Source organism: Acomys russatus, chromosome 27, assembly GCF_903995435.1.
Source record: "Acomys russatus chromosome 27, mAcoRus1.1, whole genome shotgun sequence".
NCBI classification, from domain to species: Eukaryota; Metazoa; Chordata; class Mammalia; order Rodentia; family Muridae; genus Acomys; species Acomys russatus.
In genome coordinates, this window is record NC_067163.1 from 27,415,336 (window position 1) to 27,442,875 (window position 27,540).

The 27,540-nt window shown below is 35.8% G+C and overlaps 1 protein-coding gene across 1 annotated transcript in view; it reads right to left on the minus strand.

The window, feature by feature from the left end:
* Sgcz (sarcoglycan zeta) overlaps positions 1-27,540 on the minus strand; it is a 916,614-nt gene that overhangs the window by 57,886 nt on the left and 831,188 nt on the right. Inside the window, exon 4 of the mRNA XM_051169531.1 lies at positions 15,960-16,047. Within this exon, the coding sequence (XP_051025488.1) occupies positions 15,960-16,047 (88 nt within the window). The remainder of the gene's footprint in view (positions 1-15,959; positions 16,048-27,540) is intronic.

Genomic DNA, 27,540 nt, shown 5'->3' on the forward strand with positions numbered 1-27,540 from the left:
TTAATGTTAGCACTATTTATAATATTGGAATTTAGCCAAATACAAAAAGGAGTGTTTTTCTCCCCAAATATAAAGTGGTTCATAATTATTGATTGAATTACAGAACAATAGAATACTGTTTGAGGAGGATCCAAGATGGCAGTGCAGATCACATATAGTGCCTGATCAGCGGGACAGCTGTGGCTGCATGACAACCGAGGGACCCGGGCTGGGAGCTACAGAGCACCCGTGCTGGAGTTACCCAGATAATAGGTGTCCACAATATGTGGAGGATGGATAAGTCCATCCTTGGACCACGGCAGCTGATCCACTCAGGAGTCTCCAGGTCCCTGCAAGTGTGTGCGCAGTCTCAAGGGTCTGGATACATACCTGCCTGAGCACTGCATCTACACTCTGTGAATCAAATTGAACTGTGGTCTACAGAGTACCAGTGTGTGGGGCTTCTAGCTCAGGAAAGACCCCAGCGTGTGAAGCACAGGTGGATCTGACCTCAGAACACCCACCCAATCCACATAGGGTTCCAGGCCCAGGGAGGAGCGGCATTGGTCTTCAAAGCCCAATGTGCCAAATCTGGGCTCTGTGTCTCCAAAGGAACTGTGAGACACAAGGCACCTGTGTCTGGGTCTTGTCGCCTAGAGGAGATGCTAATGGGTGGAGCACAGGTGGATCTGACCTCAAGTTGCCCTGGCCAATACAGGAAAGTACCCAATTCTAAATTCAGGTTGCCATCCTGAGCCACTGAAGTGTTCTCTGATATCCTCAGGTGAGAAGTCTTAACCTATAGCCAATAACATTTGAGCTATTCTCAACACCCAGTGAAGGACACCAGAAACCACCACAGAATGTCAGAGATAACCAGATGGCTAAAGGCCAGTGTAAAAGGAGAAACAAAAGCCAAGATAAAATGGCATCTTCAGAAGCCAGTGTTCCCAAAGCAATCAGCCCTGGAAACTCTAACACAACTGAAAGAGAAGAAAATGACCTCAAATCTTTCCTTATGAAGCTAATAATGGAAGAAACAAATAAAGGAAGATACAGCCAAACAGAATGAGGGCCTAAGAGAGGCTGTAAAAGTGCCCTACAATGAGGAAATGAAGGAATCACTGGAAGAAATTCAGGAAAATGCAAACAATCAAGTGAAGGAAATCAATAAAATGGTTCAGGTCATGAAGAAGAAAATGAAAACAACAATAAAAGCACAAAGTAAGGAAACCCTGGAAAGAGAGAACTTAGAGAAAAAACAGGAACTGCAGAGGTAAGCATCAACAAGAAGAGATGGAGGAAAGAACCTCAGCTGCTGAAAATAAAATGAAAGAATTTGATGCATCATTCAAAGAAAATGTTTAAAAGAATTTCCTGACCCAAAACACCCAAGAAAGCAAAGACAGCATGAAAAATGAAACCTAAGAATTATAGGAATTGAAGAAAGAGAAGTTTCTCAGCTCCATGGCCCAGAAAATATTTTCAAAAAAATCATAGAAGAAATTTTTCCCAATTTAAAGGAAGAGATGCTTATTAACATAAAAGAGGCCTACAGAACAAAAAATAGAGTAGAACAGAAAAGAAAACCTCCCACCATATAATAATAAAAACACTAAATGTACAGAACTAAGAGAAAATATTAAAAGTGGCAAGGGAAAAAGGTCAAGTAACAAACAATGGCAAGCCTTTCAGAATCACACAGAATTTTCACGAAAGTCCATAAAGCTAGAAGGGCCAAGGCAGATGCCTTGCAAACTTTAAGAGACCACAGATACAAGTCCAGACTACTATACCCACCAAAACTTTCAATAACAACCATAGATTGAAAAGCAATTTATTCCATGGATAAAACAAATTTAAATAGTACCTATTGACAAACCCCGCCCTACGGAAGTTACTAGAAGGAAAATGCCAACCAAAGGAAGCTAGCTATACCCAGGAAAACACAGGAAATAGATAACTTTACTGTAGCAAAACAAAAATCAGACCAACACACAATCACACTATTACAACCAACATCAAAATAAAGGATCTAACAGCCACTGGTCATTAATCTCTTTCAACATCAATGGTCTCAGTTCTCCAATAAAAAGACAAGAGTCACAAAATTCAAGGACTTGAAAGTGGATTCAGGGTGGAGCTGTGAGAGAGAGGAATGGAAGGGTCTGGAGGGTCAGGAGTCCCACAGGGAGACCATCAAGGCTGGTGGATCTGTACCCTAGAGGCCTATACAAACTGAAGCACCAACCAAGGACAAAGAATACAAAGAATCTAGACCCCCGTTCAGATATATCCAAAGGACAGCTCTCACTCCTCAAGATGCGGGAAGGGAGTATGGACTGCCTCTGACATGAACTCTTTCTTTTCAAGATATGATTTCTTTGACTAGGCTTGGTGAGTCCAGGACTCGCTTTGTAGATCAAGATGGCCTTGAACTCACAGAGATCCATCTGTCTGTGCAAGTGCAGGGATAAAAGGTATGAGCCACTAAGCGCTGCTGACATGAACTGTTATGACTAAGATTTGATCCCCTCCCCCTGGCAGGGAAGCCCTGAGGTTACACAGAGGAAAGGGATACAGGCTATCAGGATGAGACCTGATAAGCTGTGGTCAGCTGGTAGAGGAGGAAGGCCCTGTGCCAGCCAGGTCTAGGGTAGGGGAATAGGGAGGATGGAAACGGGAAGATATGAGCCAGGTGATAATAATCAGGATGTAATGTGAATAAAATATAACAAATAAAGAAAAAATAGAATACTGTATGAACATTTATACTATACTTTTGATAAATGCTTAATTATGGAGAAAATGTTAAGAATGCATAAGTGAAAAAACTGTTTATATCTAATAACTTAATTTTTATCAATATGCTTATTATTTTTATATGATACTCATAATAGAAAACTCTGTAGTGGCTATACACAGTTATGTAAGCAATGAGTAAATATGTAAGAAGGTTGTCACACTGATTTTTTTTCAAAATTCCACATCATAAAAATAGTATAATCTAATAAATTATAAATAGCTTATTCTATCTCATGAGGTCTTACAAGAAAGAAAGCATTAATTTTGATCTGAGTAAATATATCTTTCCTTCTTTTCTTCTAAGAAAAAATGGCTGCTGTGTCTACAAGCTATGAAAAAAATCACAGTGTTTCTTATACTTGCCATAGTTGTTAAAATTATCAACATCATGTTTTAAAAACATTATAATCAAGGCATCTACATTAATCTATAGTGACTTTAATCTTTCTATTTTTGACATGCTTTTTAGAATATTAGTGCATATTTTATCCTATATAGTTTTCTTGAATACTTCCAATTTACTTAAAATAAATGCTCTGTGTCCTCAATGTTAAAATACTTTTAGGGCAACTCATACATCGCACTTGGGTCTTTGCAATTACCTTAACTAATTTTTCTCTCTGGGACATTCCCAATTATAGTCCAGAATCATTCTTGGTGCATTTGATAGCATTTGTTGTATTAGAAAATGGAGAGAAACTCAATTCCATGTATATTCCCATCAGTAGCAACAAAGCATGCCTGAGAGAACCTTGTTCCCTAAGAGAGTATATGGGTTATCTATTTATGGTCTCCTGGCTCCAAATGCATGTCCCTTGCTAGTCCTGTGGAAGGGGACCTAGACCTCTGCTTTGGCTTTGACAAGCATCTGGGATGATGTTATATTTTGTTAGTAGAGGTTGCTACAGGGACATGAAGTAATAAATGCGATTTTCTTTGTGATGTAGTGTTTGACTTCTGTGATAGAAGTTTGATACAGTGTTTATTTTTAGTAATGTGAATGTCTTCTTTACACAAGTCTAACAGCCCCTTAAATTTCTCTAGTTATCAGTGTCTGTAGTAACCAGGAGCCACCCATGTTCCCTGCCCCTATCCTTAGCAGATGGTTCACAGCAAATGGACTTGGCTGAGGTGTCTTGTTAATAGAGTTCCTATGCACCAATCTAGAAATAAGTATTTAGAAATAAAGCATCCAGAAAGTATGGTCAGAGTGGTGTATGATGACTTCTCAGCAGGAATAGATCAATATATGCAAATCAGCAAATGAAATGCACCATACAAAACAAACTGAAAGGAAAAAAGAGCCCACACAATTATCTCATTAGAAGTGGAAAAGGGTTGTGCCAAAGTCAAACACTTCTTCATCATAAAAATTTTGGAGACACTAGGGATACAAGGGATATACCTAAATATAATAAAGGCAATTTAAAGCAAGACTACAGCAAATATCAAATTAAATAGATGGAAATTCAAACCAATTATACTAAAATCAGGAGCAAGGCAAGGCTGTCTACTCTCTCTATGTCTCCTCAGTATAGCACATGTAGTATAGTACATAAGACAAGTGAAAGAGATCAGGAGGTATAAACCGAAAAGGAAGAAGTAATAATATTGTTATTTGCAATATCTACCTATGTATTATGTATGCATCTCTCTCTCTCTCTCTCTCTCTCTCTCTCTCTCTCTCTCTCTCTCTCTCTCTATATATATATATATATATATATATATATATATATGTGTATGTATACAGATGTACATATATGCACGTGCACATTATTTTATGAATATCCTATATATTTTTATAATCTCCATATAATTATATTTAATACATATGGCAATATATAGCATAAATTATATGAAAAACATAAAAAGCAATATCTTAATATATGCTATACATAAACCAAGATAGAATTCTGATAATGATGGTTCAGTATCTCATGAGAAGGTAAAAGAAAAAAAACACAATAACCAGAAAGAAAGGAACAGCACTAAGAATGAAGTGAAAAATCAACAAATCAACAAATCAATCAATTCTAAAATAAAGCCTCTGTGGTAGAGATTGATGAACTAAAGTCATAAGACTTTATAGATAGTTGTTGGGGAATAGCTTAAAACAGATTGGTTAATAAAGAGGAGCTAGCCCATTTAAGAAAAAGAAAATTAAAAAAATAGGAATGAAGAAATGAATTAATATTCCCTTCAGCAGCATAATTTTATTCACAGAATATTAAAAGTCATAGTCAATTTTTAAAATGCCTAATGAAAGCTCATCATTGAAACTTACTATTATGTCATATATGCTTATCATAGTTTTAATATGAAGCAATTTGCCTATCTTAAATAAGCAGAAAATATAGATTTGTAATGGTTTCAATAGTATCAACCTTTAGGAAAAATATCAAAGATAAAACTAATGAAAGATTTACAAGTTCGTTTTCTGAAGACAGAAATTCCTGAAATAAACAAGAAATGAGCAATCCAAGGGGGAACACTCCATGACCCATGATTGACAGACTCAGAGTTACATAATGAAAGCTTTTACCTAAATCAACTTATAGAATTCTACTTCTATTTCTAGTAATTTCCCAATAAGATATATGACTCTATAAGAGAAGGCTTAAAATATTTTATACTTCCATGAAACACCACATGGAACTGAACTGAAGAATCACTGGGGAAATAGGTACATGGATTATTACATACTTATGAAAGAAATATTATATGCAAAGAAATGAGATATTGCATACATAATCACTGCCGAAGACAAGGAATAATGTGAAATGTGTGAGTTTTTAGAACTTAGAAAATAAAAAATGGGATTTGATCTGAGAGTAAAAACTCAGAGAACAGAGAACAGGGGGCGTGGGGTGGATGGGGAGGAGAGAGAGAGAAAGAGAGAGAGAGAGAGAGAGAGAGAGAGAGAGAGAGAGAGAGAGAGAGAGAGAGAGAGAGGAGGGGAGAGAGAAGAGAGAAGGGGAGAGAGAAGAGGGGGAGATATCACAAACCTGTCTTGGAGATTGATCATGTTTTGTACCTTAGTCTGAATTTTTATTACCTAGCTGAGTTTGCTTTGTATCAGAACTCTAAGATGCTCCTACTTTGTACATAGTTGTAACCATACAATAAGTGTCTAAGGGGGAAGACTACTGCCACATCTGCCAAATAGATCTGTGAGAAGAAAGAAAGGGACGGTAGGTGTTCAAATACTTTGGGGTTCTTTGGTGCAGCTACTGTAACACTGTAGTGATTGTGAGGGTGGAACATTTGTGAGTCTTTGGCTCAGGGCACACAGGTTCTGAAATAATTGTACAAGGCCCTGGCTAGTTTTGGTAAAACACACCTATGATATTTGTATTGGAATGGCTAGGCTCACAGCTAGCCTAGGCTGCATGAGACACCCAGAGGAGAAAGTACATAAGCTAGAGAGGCTAGAACTCTGGAAAAAATAAAAGCCAAAAGAGAAATATAAATCCCTACTATAGACTCAAAGTGTCAGACAAGTCAATATTCAGGTCCTCTGCAATGTGCTATTTGTATCCACAGTAAACAAAACAAACAAGCAAACAAACAACAGAGGGTTTCTCTAATTCCATATTCTGAACTGAGAATTCATATGCTGTAAAACAATGTGTAAATTGCAATTGATTGATTGTCACCTGTAGCGTCCTCTAGACGTCCTCATGGTTTATGCCCTGGTATTTGGTATTTCCATTTTCAGCACAGTTTCCAATATAAGTCAGAGACAAATGTATATTTGATAAACAAATAAAACCATTGAATAATTGTAGTAAGTAATTCAACAGAAGTAAAATGGAGTAACATGTTTACTTAGTAAAAACAATTCCCTTTACACACATTGGATGACTTAATTCCAGGCCAATTAGAGAGAGCTTGAGAGGTACTATGACTTTCAATGGGTTCATTATTTACAATGTCAAGTGTTGAGGTGGTGTTTTAGTGCTATTTAGGTTGATACACTATCACTTTTGTTTATGGGATTTTCAATTTTTGTGGTAATTTAAATTTTGTAACAGTTTAAGTTAATTTTCAATTTTTTTGGTATTTACCGCTAAATATAATTTTTTAAATTACTAGTAAGCCTTCCTTCTGCAGCCCCTGACTCAGAGCATGCATTCCTCTAGACTACCTCCATACAAGCCCAAGAAAATCATCATCTTCATTTTCAGAGTTTCTTGTTTTGTAGTTAAAGCCTTTATTGCACAGTTTAACTCTTGATGAAGTCTCAGGATGTATAAAAAGCCTATAAAGAATTAGACTCTGATTCTAGGAGTATCATCTATATTTCTTTAAAAGGACCTTTTGATAGTAATACGAAAGGACATCTCCGTCTTTTCTCGAATTTTTGTGGATACAGGATGTTTATTCAGGTTTATATCCTCTTTTGTTTGCCTTAATCTGTCCATGTGTATCCTAATCTTATATTGTATCAATTATTGTGCCTATAAATTTGTTATGCACATGTGAGATTTTCTTTATCATCATGAGAGTAACATTTTATTCGTTGGTTAACATAAGGAAAAACTAATAATTCTAATAAATAAAAATAAGTATCACAGAATTCAGATTGATTTTTAGATGTCCAATGAATATTCTTAGGAGATAATTCAATTGATAGAGACATTAAATTCACTATTCATTTTTATGTTCATCTAACACAGTCACATCCGGAATAATATATATTTTATCAGAATTAATGAGCCATTGGCTTGTCAAAAAACTAAACGTGAATAAATATAAAACCTTAATGTCCTGTCACTGACTTGTTATGGGGCCAGATGCTACGGGTAATTTAATTGTGCTTAGTACCCAGCAGCAATCTCTCAAAAGTCGTGACCCACAGAAGCACATGCTAACGCTGATAAATCATTATAACCTAAGATGCTAGAATTAAATGTTATGTTAGCTGATCATCCACAACGTGCAATGTGAGTTAGGACAACAGTGGATAAACAAAACTATCATTTGCTGCTTTCACCACTGGGAAGCAACTGTCATATAAATGATAGTAGCTAGTCCTACTATAATTCTTAGATATGTGCCACAAACTTCTTTGTAGACTCACTGGGTCATCAACATATGCTCAAAGTCAGAGAGAGTTTGATACTATTTACAGTCAGAGAGTTGGGGGATAGAAGCCTATTAAACTAATGCAACCTCTATGTGTTTTGAATGGTGGAGTAAGCTTTAGACTTATCAGTTAATGACTTTTCTTCTAGGCTGGTGTAAACTAATGCTCAATTCCCTGAAATGTGTTTATCATGGCATTCTTGTTATGTCAGCTGGAGGATGACTTTCAGCGCTTCTCCCATCCTGCCCTCCTGTTTCTTCACACTCAAACGCACTCTCCTATACCGTCCACACCTGCAGCCCTGTTTCTCAGTTTCCAAGGAACACAACCCAGAGCCACAGTAGGTGCGCTTCCTGTGTAGCATCCTCTGACTACATTCATTCATTAGTCTCATTCTAATTTATATCAAAAAGCACATTTTTGAGACTATCTTGCCACTTAGGTTAAACAAGAGATTTTGTTTTTCAATGCAAACATCATCCAACATTTTTTGACCCACCGCAAAAATGATATGGTGTGGCTGTGGTTCTTGTCTTCCCTGGGTGTGTGGGGGGGGGGCTGTTGACCACCAGCCCACCCAGGCAAGAGGAGCAGAAGACGAAAGACAGGGTCTGACAGGCCATTAGCACAACGGAGACTGAACTCTCTGGGAATCACTTCAGCAGATCCACTTTAAACAAGGAGAACAAAGCCTATATACTCCTTGGGGAGTTGGTGGGAGGCTTCCAGGATAGGCTTTAATAACTGGATGAAATCAGGTACTTTAAGGATGATTGTTTTGCATTTGGCAGCATGCTTCTATCATATAAATGGGGACACAGTACCTGTAGGTGCAGGGAGATGAGAGCTAGCAGAAAGCTATGTCACAGGCCGTATATTGAGAGCCAGAGGCCCTTTGGAGAGGGGGAGTCCTCTACCTAAGGCTGAGCTCAGAGTGGATATCTGGACTAGGAGGAGTGCAACACCAAACATCAGAGTTCCTCCAACAGTATGTAACACAACAAGGTTTTAAAAATACAAGCCAATGTCTCCATTTGGAAATGACTTGTATTTTACAAAACAAAAATAGGTGATAATTAATATAGCCAGACATGTACACACAAAGTAATAGGATTACCAAGATCAGGGCAATCAATTTTAATGTTTTTCATAAGTCCTATTATTTCCCTTCTAGGAGATGTGATTGTCACCTGGGACATGCTAGGCCCAGGAAATGATGTCAGAAATACAAGTGATGTTTCTAGCACTGAAGGATAGAGGGATACAAGGAAAGTGAATCAGAAAAATATTTAAAGTTACTGACTTTAGCCTCCATGTACTTAGACGGGCAGACAGAAGCACCAGTAACTAAATGTTCTATAGCCTCATGCTTCCTAATTATGTCTAAGAGCAATGAGTCAGGATAAGATAATAGGTCATTGTATTACTACTTTCATTGTGTCAGCGACAGAGGAAAATTACCATGTAAGTTCAGGTCCCCTATTGATCTGATAGAATGGTACTTTTATTATCCCACTACAAAAATGATAAAATGGCCAAGAGGGAAAGGACATAACAAAGAGAGGATGGGAAAATGCTCAGAAGCATACTGTAAATTATTAGTCATTATAAAATTATATCAAATGCCATTTAACAATCTTTTCTCAGAATTTAATCGAACTAATGCAAATCTACATTTTTCCCCTCAGTTACACTGTGACCTCACTAACATCTCTCAGTCCATTAAATATTCTTCATTTAAAGACATGTATTTACTTATTTATTTATTTATTTTTGTTTTTTCCAGACAGGGTTTTTCTGTGTAGCCTTGGCTGTCCTGGACTCTCTTGGTAGATCTGGAACTCACAGATCTGCCTACCTCTGCCTCCCAAGTTCTTGGATTAAAGGTGTATGTCACCATGCCTTGATTCACTTATTTATTTTTAAAAGGTGATTTATATTCATTATTTTAATAGAGGTACACTAATGTAAGTTGTACTTACTCACCAAAGTCTATCTCTTTCTTCACTGTGATTGGCAATTAGCTTGCTATCTAGTGATTTGGAAGGAAACAACCTTTAGAACATATATATTCCCAAATCTTAATTATATATGTGTGTGTGTATAATCATACATTTGTGGATTTTGTTGTCCATTAATTGAATTTCCAAATAAGCTTGTTCTAAAGAAAATACACAGAACAATGGCCTATGCCCTTAATCCCAGCACAAAGAGGCAGAGACAGGCAGATCTCTGGGAGTTTGAGGCCAGCTTGGTCTACAAAGAGGGTTCTGGACAGCCAAGCCTACACAGAGAAAACCTGTCTCAACACACACACACACACACACACACACACAGAGAGAGAGAGAGAGAGAGAGAGAGAGTAAATTCAGTTAGTGAATTACATGTAGAACACAAATGCACCTGAAAACTTAGATCTACATAGGGAGATTTATTAAAAACAAAGATTGGCCAGTGATAAGCTTCACACCCAGCAGTTCCAGTCTCCATTTGTATGATGAGTTCTTAAGGAAGCACAATTTATTACTTGATCCATTTGCCCTTATTTCCAAACAGTCAATTTACCCTTTTCAGAATGACAGCTGACCACAGACTATATGTTAAAGGATATATTCTATCTGAAAAGAGGGTAATTTCAGATTATTTTCTATCAGTGAAAGCGTGAACATCTATTGACATATGAGGATGGACTATTTTCTCAGATTGTTCACTGCTGACCTTGTGAAGCAGAGGTTAGTTCCTTCTGGAACAGTTTTTTAGCAGATTTACAAGGAGTACTCTTAGCAGAGCTGGGCTACAAGACCTGCAGTGACAGTTCTTAGACAAGTGCCTGGGGAGTCTGGAAAGACAGGAGACACAGCCTGAAAAGTGGCCACCCAGATTGTATGTGTCCAACTTTGTAAGAAAAAACATCACTGACTCAATGCTTTTATTATTAAAAAAAAAAAAAGTGAAATCTAGCAAATGCTTGGGACAGCCTACTTTTTCTGTTTTAACACAGTAGTGCAGTTACAAATAAGAAACTCCGTCCATGTCATAATTCAGGATCCTCTTTTAAAACTTTTCAAAACTTGAATGTTGGTGTCTTTTCCTCGAGTTTCTTAAATTAAGCACCCTAATTTCTAAGCCTATCGTCTTGCTCTTGAGTGTAAAAGGCATCTGTTTCCACTTACATTTTTTCCAGAGTGATTAATTAATCTCAAACCAATTCACATCAACTTAACTAATATTAATGAGTTAATTAAACAATTAATAATGATCAAAATCAACAACCGATTAATCACTTAAAATGAACAGGCAGCATTAAACCTGAGTACATTCTTTTAATTTTTGGTTTATTCTCCAGTATTTCCATAGCTTGTTTCATACAAAATATTCATTTCTATTAAGTTGTCCAAGACCATTGAAATTTGTTTAAGTCATATGCAAAATAAGTCAGTGAGAAAAACTATAAATTTACTATGTGAGAATAATATGTAATCTTCTATTTTTTATCTGTCTTACACCATCTGCAGTCAATTAAATGATTCCCAGGTGTTCATGGTAATTGCTTTAACACAAGATTACATGTCACTTTATGGATCTTTAAATATTTATTATAAAACTCTCATCTAGGTGTTTGTCTATTCATCTAGGAACAAAATATGCTGATGTTTAGTAGCGACACACAAAAAAGGTAATTGGTCTCATTGAATTATTCTGTGGATTAAATTTCAATTAAAATCTTTTTAAGAGCCACGAATTGAAGAAAAATAGAATATCTAGGAATATCTAGGATGCTGACTTAGTTATCTTTTCTTTACACACTTAATTTCAGACTACTGAAAATAAAACCCCATTATTCATGAAAAAGACAATGCCATTTTTAAAAGGACCTCTAAATAACGAGGAATATAAGCACAGAAAAGGTTCATCAAACAACTTCTCACTCAAAGGGTAAAATACTAGTTTTTATTTAGGTGGTAAAGAAGATTCATAAAGACAGTCTAGCAAAATCGAGTTATTTTGTCCATAAAAAACTCCCAGAGGTTTGGCCAAGTGTTCAGAATTATTTAAGTATAAAACCTTTGAAAATTTCAGCCACTAGCATATATGTAACACATACTATGTTCCAAGATTCATCTAAAACCTTCATGGGAACTTTTATTTTTATATTCCACATCTGCTGTAGGAGATACATACATGTATTATGTCCATGGAAGCCAGATGTCCTTTCAGCATCTGGAAGTCACATGGAGAGAATTTAGCTAGCTAAGTACAATTCATTGTTAAACTATATTTCCTTTAAAACTAAAAAATGTTCTGTGTAACATCTTGATCTGTAATATAATTCATATTAATTTATTTTTTAAAAATTTATTCACTTTATATCTCCTTGTAGCCCCCTGCCTTGTCTGCTCCTGGTCCCATAGTCTCTCCCTGTTCCCCCTCTTCCCATCCCTTAGTACTCAGAGAAGGATATCCCTTCTCCCCTACCAACTGACCCCAGCCTATCAAGTCTTATCAAGACTGCCTTCATCCTCTTCCTCTGTGGCTTGGTAAGAAGGAGATCAAGGGGGAATTGGAAAGGAAGAAGTAAAAGTGCCACTATTCGTGGATGATATGATTGTATACAAAAGTGACCCCCAAAATTCAATCAGTAAGCTCCTGCAGATGATAAACATTTTCAGCAAAGTGCCTGGATACAAAACCAACTCAAAAAAAGTCAGTATACAAAAGACAGATGGGCTGTGAAAGAAACTAAGGAAACAGCAAGCTTCACAATAGCCACAAAAAATACCCATAAAATATCTTGGTGGAACTCCAACTGAGCAAGTCAAAGACTTGTATGAAAAAGAAAATTCAATCCTCTGAAGAAAGAAATTGAAGAATATGTCTGAAGATGGAATTAACTTCTAATATAATGATTAGTGAAAATCTACATATGCATGCACATTTTTACAGTTTTCATTGAACTTATATCTTGAACCTCTGTACCTTGTGAGTTAATATTCCTGTCCTCTGACTTTGGTCCCCTGTTAAGTCTCCCTGGACAGACAACAGAAGTACCTCTAGCTCTCTGATCCAGCCAGAGTCAACTCTGATATAGGGGCCACTCTATTCACACCATCTGGTAGTTACACCTACAAGTATTAACTGGAAGACAGACAGACAAAAGGAAGGAGAGAGGAAATTGCACTAAACATACACATCCCTCGTTTAATAGCTTGGCAATGGTATCTAGTTTGTTTTCTTATTGGCATAAAACCAGGCCTGTTAAGATGCGGATGCTTATAATCATACAATAATTATAGATAATAACTGAAAATGAAGTGATTCACTGAAATTAAGATATTATACAACTTTTTCTGCCACTGCATTTTATTAATTGGGAGTTAATAATACATAACATGACTAAATAATCCTTGACACTAACACTAGCTGTGGCCAGAAGCTGTTTCATTTTGAATCCATTTTCACAAATTGATTGAAAATTAAATAAAGATAAGAATAAAATATAAGATGCTATTTGAATCACAGAATTACAGTTTTTAATCACACTTTAAACGTAAATACTCAGAATGATATTTCAGTTCTTATATGCCCAAATATCTATTGTTTTACTCTGATAATAATGTAGACTTGACACACTGGAATTGTTTATGTGTAGAAATGGTCACCAAGCCTATTATTTGTAACTGTACAAACAGCCATTCAAGTTCCTCAATGGTCACAATTGAAATTCAACAAAAGGGAAGCTATCTGTCCTCCAATTGTATACCTCATGTGAAGACTAAATAAGGTCATACGAGAATGAAAACTCAGATTCGCTTTCCACTTCCCTTTGTGATTTTTATTGCTAATGGCCCGTTAAGCAGAATCTGCTGAGATGGACCTTTGGTCATGTCTGTGGGAAATTATCCAGATTATAATTATTAACGTGGCTCCAGTCCCTAGGCGGAAGATACTGGACCATATACAGATATCAGAGAGGGCAAGCTGGTAACTAACACAAAAGCATTCACTGCACACCTTTTTGAACACAAATGCGCCATGCCCAGCGGCTCCAAACTCCTAGTGCCTTGAGTGCCCTGCAATGACAAGCTAACTCTTTGACATCCTCTGTTACCTCTCTAATGTTATTTTATCATAGAAAATGGAAAAGAAACGGAGGCTGCTTTGTAGAAATATTTTGATAGCATTTAAATTTTTTGTTTCTGAAATTATAATATAATTACATAATTTCTTTCCTTGCCTTTCTCTCCCAAGCTCTCCTTTATATTTCCCCTTGCTCTTTTAAATCCATAGTCTCCTTTTTCTTTAATTGTTGTTACATGCAGATGTACATTTTTAGTGAGCCCCATTTGTGAACCACGAAGTTCCTGTTAAAACTACAATTCTCAGTTTAGTTACTCTTGCATAAAGAAATGACTTTCAAATATTGTCTCTGCGATTTTAATTTATTTGTTGATAGTTCTTGTAAGAACTACTTCAGCTATGGTGAACTGAATGCAATATAATTCTATTTTACTAAGAGTTCTTAACTATGAGCATATTTTGACTTGGAAAACCTCCTCAATTTAGGTCCATATCTCCATGTTTTGTTAAACTATCCTGAAACAATCACAAATAGCCATGGAAATAAACATGTAGAGCTTGATGATTCTGGTATACTTATGCATGCATAGAAATATTTCTTCCTGTAATTTTTAGTCAATTTAATATAAGCCCCCTTCCATAAGTAATATATTTTTATTTATGACAAAATATGAAGTTATGGAAACTAACATATACCTAATGACAAAGAAAACCATTTAGCTTCATTACAGTATATAATTTATCAAAAATATCTTCTATTTCTATGAGGGAGGTGGATATAATTAAAGGTCCTATTTATGCCTGTAACATTACAAGTGATTATTATGTTTCTAAAATTCAATTGAAGTACTGAAATATTTCTATTTTTAAGACTATAAATAATTATATTTTAAGAATTATTAATTTCCCTCTAAAATAAGGATAATTCATTACCCAAAGTTGAAAATTATCCCTCTTCCACTGAATATTACACATATTATAAGAGATTTAGGTAAAGATAGAAATGTAGATAATAGGGAAATAGCATGAGTCAGGCAATGACAATATCATGTCATTTTTATCATAGGCTATGTAGTATTTCAAAATATTTTAGCATTATATGCATACAAAGATTGTATAATATACATAGTGACTGCTGAGATTTTTCTTTTTACTTATAAAAACTATGTGAAATAATTATACAAGGTACTTTGATAAAATGTCAATAGCTAATTTAAAATTGTTTGATAATAAGAATAAAATTAAATAGTACTGTGTCTGTTTCTTGGTAGCGTCACTGCCTAGCATGCAGGAAGCCTTTGATTTAACCCACAGCACTGCTTATAGTGTAAGCGGAGCATGTGGGAAGTAGAGTCAAGAGGATTAAGAATTGAAGGTTTTCCTCAGCTACGTAAGCAGTTTGAGGCTAGTTTACATGACATCCTATTTCAAAAAAAGCAAATTAAGCAAATAAACAAAAGCATGAGTGTTTTATCTTTAGTTGGTCTTTCAATCATTAAATCCTTTATACATAATCTCTACAAAAAGTGACAGAAACTGAATGTACTAACATTTGACACAGTAAAAAAATTATAAAAATCATCCATATATATGCATGTATATTCATATATGTCTACATACATATGTAATGTTTACCAAAAATTGCTCTCTTAATTCAAAAGATACATAGGTGTCATGCTGTCACATCATGCTGTCATTCCACCTCCACCTCACGTGCTTTCTAAATCTCTTTTGATATACCATGATGTACTATTGCAGTGTGCACTTTACATTTTGGAGTAATGACTATCACAGCAAATGTAATGTAGCCCTATTGTAACATACTGACTAATAATTACCCAGGTGTGGAAACAGTAACTAACTCTGGACCATGTGCAAGCTGACTGGGCTGCAATGAGAGGTCTGCCTGTATATTAAAGAAGAAACACAGATTCATGTATTTCAACTTTACCACAGAATATAGAATGGAGTAAGACAGAATAAGCAAACTTTACCTCCAAACACTCACCGACTGTCAGCTGTCCAGTGAGCTGCCCCATGTGGTTTCTTGCATTCACTGTTACATTTCTGTCAGACTGTAAGACCAGTGGACTGTCCTAGGAAATATGTATAAAACAAGTAAGTCAAACAAAAGCATAACTATAGTCAGGCCACATGAAATCATTCTGTGTATGTTATCTCAATTTTCTTTATAAATTAACATTTAGTTGAAATGGATAAAAAGATGGTGTCTCAAGATAATTTTTTAAGTAGAATGGAATGCTTTCAGCTTTATACCCAGGCACTAATTATCTGATGGCAGAAGTTCCGATTCTACCCAAGGCTCTTAACCAAGGGTATAGAAGCCCCTACATCCCCTTCTTAGTGGCATGGAAGCTTGCTGGTACAGATAATCATTCAACCATGCTGAGGAATTTCTTCTAAGCAACTTTCAGATTTTACTATTAAATGAAACATCCTCAAAACCTCTTCCTCTCACTGTGTGTACTGGTTGATTCAACTCATAAACTTTCTATCAACATTCCTTTCATTAAAGTGCCTTGTTGTGACTAGAAAATGTTGTTTCCTTAAAACTCTCCACTACCTCTGTCTCTTATAATTGTCCTGTCAATTCTTTTCACATAGAGTCCTGAGCTTTGAGAGGAGGGATATGTTAAAGACATCCCATTCAGGCCTAAGCACTCCAAAGTTTCTCTCTCTCTGCTCTATTCATAATAGTGAGGAAGTAGAAATAGCCCAATTGTCACATCAACTGATGAATAGATGATGAAAATATAGTATATTTATACAATGGATTATTTATGATTCATCTGTTCAAAAAAATAACTTAAGAAAAATTCAGGCAAGTAGATTGAGCTAGAAATAATCATTTTAAGTGAAGTATTCCAGAGCACAAAATGTAAATATCACATTTTCTCATATATGAGAATGCTTTAATGCTTACTTAGATCTGTGTGCTTCATGTACCTGTATTTTATATGCAAACCACCTAAACACTGAATAGTAGGATTTGGTGGGTTTTTTGACTATGCATGAGTATATATTATGGACATTTCCTAAAACTATCTTAGGACTCTACTAACTATATGCAGATATGCAAAGAAATTATCAAAGATATGTATATATTTTCAACATTCAGCTCATACAACACCTGCATACACCCATTTATGAAGTGGGCTTTTCAAATGCATTCACAGTAAGATTTGACATGACCAAATTTGAAGAACCATTTATTCTGCTAAGACGTCATTGTACAAAATGACTACACCTAAACTCACTTCTGTTTGTCTATTATCTCAGCTCAGATTCTTTAGCTAGAAATGAAATTTTACTTCTGTGTTAAAAATACTGGTAATAAAAATGGAGAAAAGATAGCCTCTTAACAAGTGGTCCAGGTCTAACTGAATGTCTCCATGCAGAAAAGGTAAATAGATCCATATTAATCACATTGCACAAAACTAAAGTCCAAGTGATTTAAAGACCTCAACATAACACCAGACACACTAAATCTCTTAGAGGCAAAAGTGGGGAAGAGCCTGGGACTCATTGTCACAGGAGACAACTTCCTGAACAGAAGAACATCGATACTTCATTTTCTAAAGTCAACAGTTAATAAATGGGACCTCATGAAACTGAAAAGCTACTATAAGGCAAAGGACACTGTCAACAGAAAAAACAAAAATCAAAAACTGGCAGCCTGCAGACTGGGAAAAGGTCTTCATCAACTCTACATTTGACAAAGGAATAATATTCAAAATATATAAAGAATTCAAGAATGTAAACACCACAAAACCAAATAATCCAATTAAAAAATCAGGTACTGAGGTAAATAGAGAATTCTCAACAGAGGAATATCAAATGGCCAAGAAACACTTAAAGAAATGCTCAGTATCCCCAGTTATCAGGGAAATGAAAATCAATACAATTCTGAGATTCTATCTTACTCCTACCAGAATGGCTATGATCAAATTTTTATTGATAGCACATGCTGAGAAAAATGTGGAAAGGGGGACTACTCCTTTATTGCTGGTGGGAGTGAAAACTTGTATAACCATGTTGGAAGACAATCTGGTGTTTTCTCAGCAAATTGGGAATAGTGCTACCTAATGACCTAGCTATACCACTCCTGGGCATGTACCCAAAAGATGCTCCACTGTACAACAAGAAAATTCACTCAACTATGTTCCTAAAAGCTTTATTCATAATAACCAGAGTCTGAAAACAACGTATATGTCCCTCAACCAAATAATGGATAAAGAAATTGTGGTACATTTACACAATGGGATACTACTCAGCTATTAAAAACAAGGAAATCTTGAAATTTGCAGACAAACAAATGAACTAGAAAAGACCATCCTGAGTGAGGTAACCTACACCCAGAAAGACAAGCATGGTATAGTGGATATTAGCCTAACACAGATGTCCTCTGAGAGGCTCCACACAGAGAGGGAGCAGGACAGATGGTGAAACACACAGTCAGACTCTGGGCAGAGTCCTAAGAGTGGTATGGAAAAGTGAGGGCATGGAAGGCCCCAGAGGGGTACAAGAACTCCTCAGAGAGACCATCAGGGCCTGGGATGAGGACCCAGGGGTGCCTTCACAAATTGATGCACCAACCAAGTACAATGCATGCAATGAACCTAGAGTACTCTTCAGCTATAGCCAATGGACAGCTCATTCTCCATGGTTGGGGGAAAAGGGGACTGCCTCTGACATGAACTCTGTTGGTTCTGAGTTGATCACTTCCCCTTGATGAGAAAGCCCTGTAGGCACCCAGAGGAAGAGGAAGCAGGCTATTTGGATGAGACCTGATAGGTTATGATTAGGTGGTGGGGGAGGAACTGCTCCCCCTCCACAAGTCAGTAATCTAGGGAGGGGGAATAGGGATTAAGAGGGAGGGAGGAGGATGGGAAAGGAAAGATACAAGCAATTAAGATGATAACAATAGGGATGTAATTTGAATAAGTTATAATAATTTTAAAAAGCATGCTATGATTAAAAAAAGGCCAAGAATATCAAGAAAAGCACGGTGGGTTATATGGAAGAATATTGAGGAAGGAGAGGGATGGGGAAAATGTTGTAATTAAAATACACTCTCAAAAATAAACAACATATAAGTGCTATATATTTGCTATGTATTAAGTAATAATTTGTGTGTAAAGAATAAAGCTAATCAGTTCTCATAGTTCAAAAGTTATGAATAATAGCTTAGTTGAATTTTGATTTACATTATTTCTAAGTATTTGATATATAAAACATTTTTTAAGAACCATAACATGCATGAGATTATTTGCTTTCATTTGAGTCTAGACATATTAAAAATGAACATGCATGAATGTAAGTATAATAAAAAAGCATAACTTACTGGTTTGTCTAAGTGACAGGCTGTGCAAGGAAATACTATGAGCATTACAAGAGTTTTCGCTGTATAAAAGATCTTAAGACCAAAGGAATGTAAATTTAAATGGCAGCAGTCAATAGATATTGCATCTGATCTAATATAAAAATAGAACTGTTAGGACGGCGAGTTTAGTCACTGCATTTTTTGTAACATGTCAATTCACTTTGGCCCTCACCATAGGGACCCTATTGAACTTCTATCCCTGGCTCACTTCCATTCTACTTATTCCACTAAATTTCCCCTTAGAATTAAATTTTTATATACAGATTAAATTTTTACTATGGTAACCCCAGTAATCTTTGTACTCACTAAAACTATAAACAGAGCTATCAGAGGTGATGAGCAATTCTCTACAATAGACTCATGTGAATAAAATTGCATTATTATGCTATTCTGGTTTTTAAGTTCTGTTAAGCCAATGTGGTTCTTACGAGAACAGCATGTTCACTGGCAACTTACATGGAGGTTTTTGTCTATAAATCAGCACGGTGATTACTTTGAAACTAGGGCTACTACTAATGCATCTTAGGACAAAATAGTAACCTTTTACATAATAGCCACTGGATTCCAAATAAATGTGTATGTGATAAAAAAAATGATAACAACACAATGAGTTATCTAACCAGATTATAATCCTACAACCCCCACGCAGCTGGGAAGTCTGCTAGTAGGTATAGTTTCCCCTGTGACTCAACACCAAAATCTGTTTTTTATTTAGAAAATTACACTTAGGAAATGTTACCGTACAATTTTTTAAGTAGACATTTTGTGTTCTCTTGTGACTGCTTCCTCAGAGGCCTCTCTGAGGAAAATAGGGGTCATTAATATTTCATTTTTATCTACTTTCTTATATAATTTCTCTATGCTATTTTCTCTTCTCATACTCCAAATCTGAAAACACCAGTATTAACTATTGGACATTAAATTTTCTTTAAAAATAAGTAGTGGGTATTATCCATTATTACCTCAGGGATTAACAAGAGCTCTGAAGGTGATTAGGTAGCCAAGGTGTTATGCTGCCCACTGGCTTAGTGACCTGACTTTATTAACACATTATGCTAAAGACATTGCTTCAGAATTTCATAGCTAGTGTTAAAATATAAGGAAGAACATACTTTACTTTCTCTGCCTGGGTTTCAGCAATTAGAATATTTTCAAGACCTACTGTTTTTCCAGAAAAGCTTTTTTTTTTTTTTTTTTTTTTAATTTTTGAGATTTTTAATATAATTACATCACTTCTCTTTAGCTTTTTTTCCCTTCAAGCCCCCTCTGAAGTACTTCCTCTTGTTCTATTTCAACTAAGTGGCTTCCTAAACATTTTATTATTTCATCTCCTTTATGGTTAAGTAAAATGTCACCGTGTGCAAGTGTCACATGTTAAATATTCACTCCTCAGTCAGTGAACATCTAGGCTGTTTTCATTCCTAGCTATTGTGAATAGAACAGCCGTGAACACAGAGATGTAGAGATCTCTGTAGTAGGCTAAGGGTCTTTTGGGTGCATTTTCCAAAGCAATATAGTTTGGTGATATGGTAGTTTTACCTTTATCTTTTTGAGGAATCTCTAGATTGTTTTAAATAGGGGCCTGAACAAGTTTACATTACCTCCAACAGTGGATACAATTTCAGTGTCTAAACTCTCACCCATGCTTATAGCCCCTTTATTCTTCATTGTAACACATATTATGACTGAAATAAGATAAACTCTTAAAGTTATTTTAATTTAATTTCTTCTAGTGGCTGAGGATGTTGAGCAGATTCATTAGACGTTTGTGTTTCCTCTTTTAACATTTCCTATCCCTCTTTTAACTGGTTTGTTTGCTTTCTTCATGTATAGTCTATTAATCTTCTATGTCTTACACATCAGTCCTCTGTCAGATGGGAACCGTGTGCTATTTATTCATTAGGGTAATGGTTTCATTTGTAAGAGGGCGGTTCTTAATATCCTGAGATCCTTCATGATCAATTGTTGACCTTCTTTCCTTTCCTTAATAACTGAAGTCTTATTCAAAATGCCTTTATTTGTGTCTTTCTGTTTAAGTGTACTCCCACAGTAGCCATCCAGAGTTTCCACAGGTCAGACCTAACACTGAGGCTTGGATTTATATGGAATTAACTACTGTGAATGGTGAGAAAAGGATTGAATTCCACGTTTCTAAATATCAGGCTTTCACAGTATCATTTTAGTAACAGGCTTTTACCTCCCAAGTGTATATTTGGTGTCTTGTCCAAAATTCAGGACGCTTTAGAATTGAGGGTCTTCTATTCTTCTTCTTCTTCTTCTTCTTCTTCTTCTTCTTCTTCTTCTTCTTCTTCTTCTTCTTCTTCTTCTTCTTCTCCTCCTCCTCCTCCTCCTCCTCCTCCTCCTCCTCCTCCTCCTCTTATTTTTGTGTTTGTAATTTAATTATAGCGTTTCTTCTTTCCCTATCTTCCCGCCAAATACTCCCGTATATCACTTCCCACTCTCCTTCAAATGTATGTCCTCTTTTTATATGAGTTCTTTTTGCATGCATATATATGTGTGTATATACATACGTATCACTAAGTATAAACTGTTGAGTCAATATAATTTTACTTTCATGTGTATTTTTCAGAACTGACCATTTATTTACCACTGGATAACCAATTGGCATGCTATTCCTTGGGAAATAACACCTTCCTCCCCTTCTATTTTACACTGTTGCTTGTAGGACTTTATGCTAGTCTAAGGCCTTCTGTGCTTTACTCAATCCAGTTTTTCGTGGTCATTGGTTTCCTTCTTGTTCAACTCACTGTAGGGTAGCCATGTTCATAAGATGTCACAGAGTTATCTTCTGGTATTACTAGGTGACATCATATCAGAGCAAAGGCCCTGATCTTCAGGTTCTTACAGTCTTTTCACCCTCTATCCATACTACTCCCTTTGCCTTAGGAGTGGGAGTGTTTTTGTAATTGTATTCATTGGCACTAGGCTCCGCAACTCTGCATTTTGATCAGTTATGGTTTTCTGTACTGGGCTCCCATCTGTTTCAAAGGGAAGGCTCCTAACGAAGGGTTAAAGACTATTCTTACCAGTGGGTGTATGGAGAAATGTTTATAGAGTCTTGCTAGGATTTATAGTGGATTTATAAATTAATAGTTGTAGATTCTCCTTCAATAATCATGATTTTACAAGCACTGAGTAATCAGCAGGCTACTCGGTATCAGGGAAAGCATGATATCCTTGTAGAGTGGATCTTAAGTCCCATTACAGAGCTAAGGGTTACTACATTTTGTGTGTCACAGCCGCTCCCGTAGGGTTATCATGCTACCTGCGTCACTTATGTGGTTCATTGGCACCCTGTATTCTTTTCCATTGATCTGTGTGTCTATATTTGTGTCGGTACCATGTTTTATTATGATGGCTCTGTGGTCCAATTTGAAATCCAGGAATCATTTTTGAGACTACTGTGAATGATACTATTTCCCTGATTTATAGCTTGACATTTTGGCCATCAGTGTAAAGGAAAGCTACTGGATTATGCATGTCTGTTTTATAACCGGATACATTGATGAATAAGTTTATCATCTTTGAATGTGGAATTCCTGGTGGAGTCTTTGGGAATTTTCATGTATGGAATCACATCATATGTAAATCGCTCTGTATACCTCTTATTGTCTTACAGTTCTTGCTGTGGCTTACAGCACTATATAACAGAATGGAGAGTGGCCATGTTCCTCTTATTTCTGAGCTCAGTGGAAAAGATTTGAGTTTTTCGCCATTTCCTAGCATGTTGTCTAGCAGTTTCCTTACATAACCTTTATTGGGAAATGCTCACTTCTTCTCTGGTGTCTCCTGGGCTTTCACAAAAGGTGAGAGGGGTTTGTTAAAGGATTTTATGCATCTATTGAGATTACTGTCACAATAGTATAGCTGTAATGAGACACCATGACCAAGGCAATTCTTATCAAAGAAAATATTTAACTGGGGTTGATTACAGTTTCACAGGCTTAGTCCATTATCATCATGATGGAGAGCATGGCGGTACCCATGCAGACATGGTGCTGGAGAAGTAGTTGAGAGGTCTAGTTCCTGATCTGTAAGGCATCAGGGAAAGATACTGAGCTTGGCAGGGGATTGAAACCACTAAGCCCACTTCCTATACCATACTTTATCCTTCTTATCCTTCAAATATTGCTACTGTCCAGTGACTAAGCATTCAAGTATATGATCCTAAGGGGCCATTTTTATTCAAACCACATTATTTATGATTTCTATCCTTGAGACCATTTTTTGATGGAATCCTTTAATTGATTTATTTATGATGAACTATACAAGTCTTGAATGAAATAAATTCTATCATCGTGAATGATGTCTTTAAGTGATCTTGAATGCACTTATGAATATCTAATCTGTATAGTATGTGTATATATATTGCACTTAAAAATACTTAATTTAAATAGTGTATGTATTAATACATTATGCTTCATGTATCTATGTTCATTAGGGAAATCAGTTGTATTATTTCATTGTTTCTTTGTCTTGCTTTGAATTTGCCTAATGCTGGTTCTGGAGTTTGGAAACTTACATTTCTATTTTAGACAATTATTTGAAAAGTTTTGGTACTAGTTCCTCTTTGAATCTCTGAGAGAATTCTGCACACAATCAGTATGGAGGGCTCATCCCAGAGAGGGAAGTGCTAGCCTTAGGCAAAGTGGTCTTCAGCTGTATAAAAAAGTAAACGGAGAAACCCATGAGGAGCAAGCCAACAAATACTATTCTTCCAGCTCTACTTATAGACGAGTCTTACTGGAGGAAATTCCTCAAATTAGAGTCTATCATTCTAGATACAGCTAGGTTTGTGTCAGTTTGACAAAAAATACCCCACACACTTGGGTTTTCCTATATACTGAAAGAATATCCTGTTGACCCATTTTGTTCAGTGATAATTTTGTGTGGTTTTGAAATGCTAATTTTTAACTATCTATAGTCTGAAGATATGTTTTTTCTTCACAGAAAGAAATTACAAAATATTTTCATAATTTTACATTATTCTCTAACCTTTTAGATTTCTTTGTGTTTATCCTTCTATATAAAAGAGGTTTCATTATATTACTGTTATTATTATTATTATTATTATTATTATTATTATTATTATTATTAATTGTAATTTTATGTGCATGGAAGTTTTGCCTACATAAAAGCTTGTGTATCATTTAGGGGACAGAAGAGGGTATGCAATTCCTTTGAACTTAAGTTACAAACTATTAGAGCCACAGACTGTGTGCCAATATTTGAAGCAGGGTCCTCTTAAAGAACAGCAAATGATTTTAACCACTGAGCCATGTCTTAAGTCTTGTGAAATATGTTTCTTGAACACACTGTTCTTTTTCTTTCAAGCACTGTATTGGGGACTAGAAGCTCAGGGTAACTACCATCTCTTCCCTTTTCTTTTTATATTGTGCTACTTTTTAAAACAATTTTAATGTAGAAATAATAGCATACTAGTATTAAAACAAAATAAAATATTTCCTAATCATTCTCTTTTTGTTAGACAAATTCACGTTTGTAACATACAAACTATTTCATGATATAATCTATTTTTACTTTCTTATCTTTATTTCACACCATGAATTTGCCAAAATTCCCCTCAGTCTTTTCATTGTCACTTTTTGTTTCTTTTTCCACTTCTCACTATTGAACTGGATGGCAGTTGAAATAGTCATTTTTTTCAAATCCCAGCTCAAAGCTGTGTTCTGTGAGCATAATTTTTTCTCTTTTAGTTAAAATTCAGCTCTAGCTTTTCATGTCCTTAAGCAGTCAGCTTGATACCTGTTAGAGTTCCTGTCATAGCCATTTTATTCTGCTTAATCACTTATGTGTCCAGGTCTTCCACTTGACCGAGCTATGCTGAGAATGGGTTCTGTTTCTTGTTTCCTTTGCTTTATGTAAACTTTTAAAAGTACAGTCTGTGTTATGTTTAGCACATGGTTTAAGGACAACATCTAAAGGGCCACGCACTTGGGTGGGGTCCTTATCCTCATCTGGACTTGTGTTTAGGTCACAGAAACCTTAGGCGTCTCGCTGCCTATTTTTTCTCTGTTATATAGTTTGTAACCCCTCGGTGGAAGATTTCAAAAATACTATTCAAGTGTAATAGGCCACATCATGTGGCTTCATTTTGATTCCTCACATCTGTTCCCTAAAAAGTAACTTATTTTTATTTCACTCCCATTTCTTATTCAACCCACTTTAGAACATGGAAAACAGGTAAGTAAAAATTCTTTGTTTAATAATGAGATTATTTGAAATTACTTTCTCTCAGCAAGCAAATGATTTAATTACTGATATTCTTATTTTAAATATAGTGGTATGGGTTGTTAACACAATGTCCTCAAATTCTGGGTTAATAATTTCACTGGAGTGTAAAATAGTACCAGGCAGAGGCAGAACATATTAAACTTTATCTTTGCATACATTTCTAGTCAAATATTCTTACTGAGAACTTCCCACTGCCACATTCACTAGGAATGTCTTGCACACTGATTTTGCTAGTTGATAATGTCTGTTTCTTTCGTGTTGTACAGTGAGCCTGCCAGTCTATCATGCATCCTTCTGACTTTCCTTTTCCCTATTCCCACTTTTAAAAGTGTACCCAGAATATTGTGGAACAGTTTTACCACAGCTCTCTACTGTAGAAGATTCTTGGAATTGGCCTATTCCTAGATCTGTGAAATGGTTCAACTCGTACTTGACCTATGGGTAGCCTTACAGAATAATTATTTTTATGAGTAAGGACTCAGGGTGGAAAAAAGTATTCTCTCTACCTCCCCCCATCCCAAATAAAGATTCACTATGTTTTATCAGTCAGAAGTACAATGGTAGTAGAGATCCCTCTTCCTCATGGACAGTATTTGTAGCACTAGAGTCGTTTCTTCCTCTTTTCTTCCACTCCAACCATGTATCCACTTTCACTGCAGATGTCCCTTCAGTCCTTTGAGGACCTTGCCCTTGACCTAACCCCAGCAGTCAAATCTGTTCACTTTGCATGTCCAGATCTATACATTTGTACTACACTAAGAAGGAGAGCAAGACCTTTCACTTAACACCTGGGATCATGTATATACTAGATCCCACTGTGCTGAACACAAAGCAACTTTAGAGTGTTGGTAAAAATTTTGAGTTACATAGATTTGGATGGACAATCTAGATGCTACATAAATGGATGTGATGACTTGGTAGCTATTTTTCCCAGATAAGGCACAAAGCATTTCTCTTTCAAATCAACTACATTAGAATATTATTTTGACAGTGGGAATGATAAAGAGGAGTGTGCATGTTTATTGTGGCACATAAAAGAGATACAGAGATAAAGCGAGAATCTTGGCTATGCATTTGCTTACAAAAGCTTTATGTTTTAGGTGTTCAATGAAAAAAGAAGGAAAAAAGTCTTTTCATTAAGTTAGTTTATTTTTCTTTTCCAGGAACATGGCAATTTAGAAGAGTAAGATTCCAGACTCTAAATATTACTTTTTAAATGCAACACATTTAACTGAGAAAAATCAAGTTTCTCAATAAGATATGTGTGCTTTCAAGGGAATCTTTCATTTCAAGTAGGGAAAGAGATAATGAGTTTTATATTATTTTTCCTTGGGAACGTTTTCACTCGCATACCTAAGTTTTCAGTACTTAAGCAAACAGCTTTAGTCTTTTAAAAACAGTTTAGTCTTATTACATCTTCAAATATTTGAAAGTGTTAGAAGCAAAATTTCAGTTTACTCTGCATCAGAATCTATATTGCAATGTAAGTCCTGAACGAGATGAAGAAGCTCAGAGATGTGTTTTGATATTTGTTACTCTTCTCTTTTTGTTAATGTGACAAAAAAATCATGGCCAAATAAATTATATAAGAGTTTATATTGGTTTAGAATTGCAGAGGGTTGGACTCCACAATGGTGGGACAACAAAGCTATTATAAGCATGGTGGTAGGGGCTGGAAGCTGACAGCTCACATCCTGAGCCACAAGCTTGAGGCAGAGAGACAGGGGGAAATGGTGGTAAGATTTTAATCTCCACACCTGTCTGGCAGAACCTAGCAATACTATACCAACTAAGTATAGTTGGTATACACCAACTAGGGACCAAGCATTCAAATGAGCAAGACCATGAGAGACATTCTTCAAACAGCCTTTCAAAGGGACAGATTAATAGAATTGTGGAAGCATGAAAT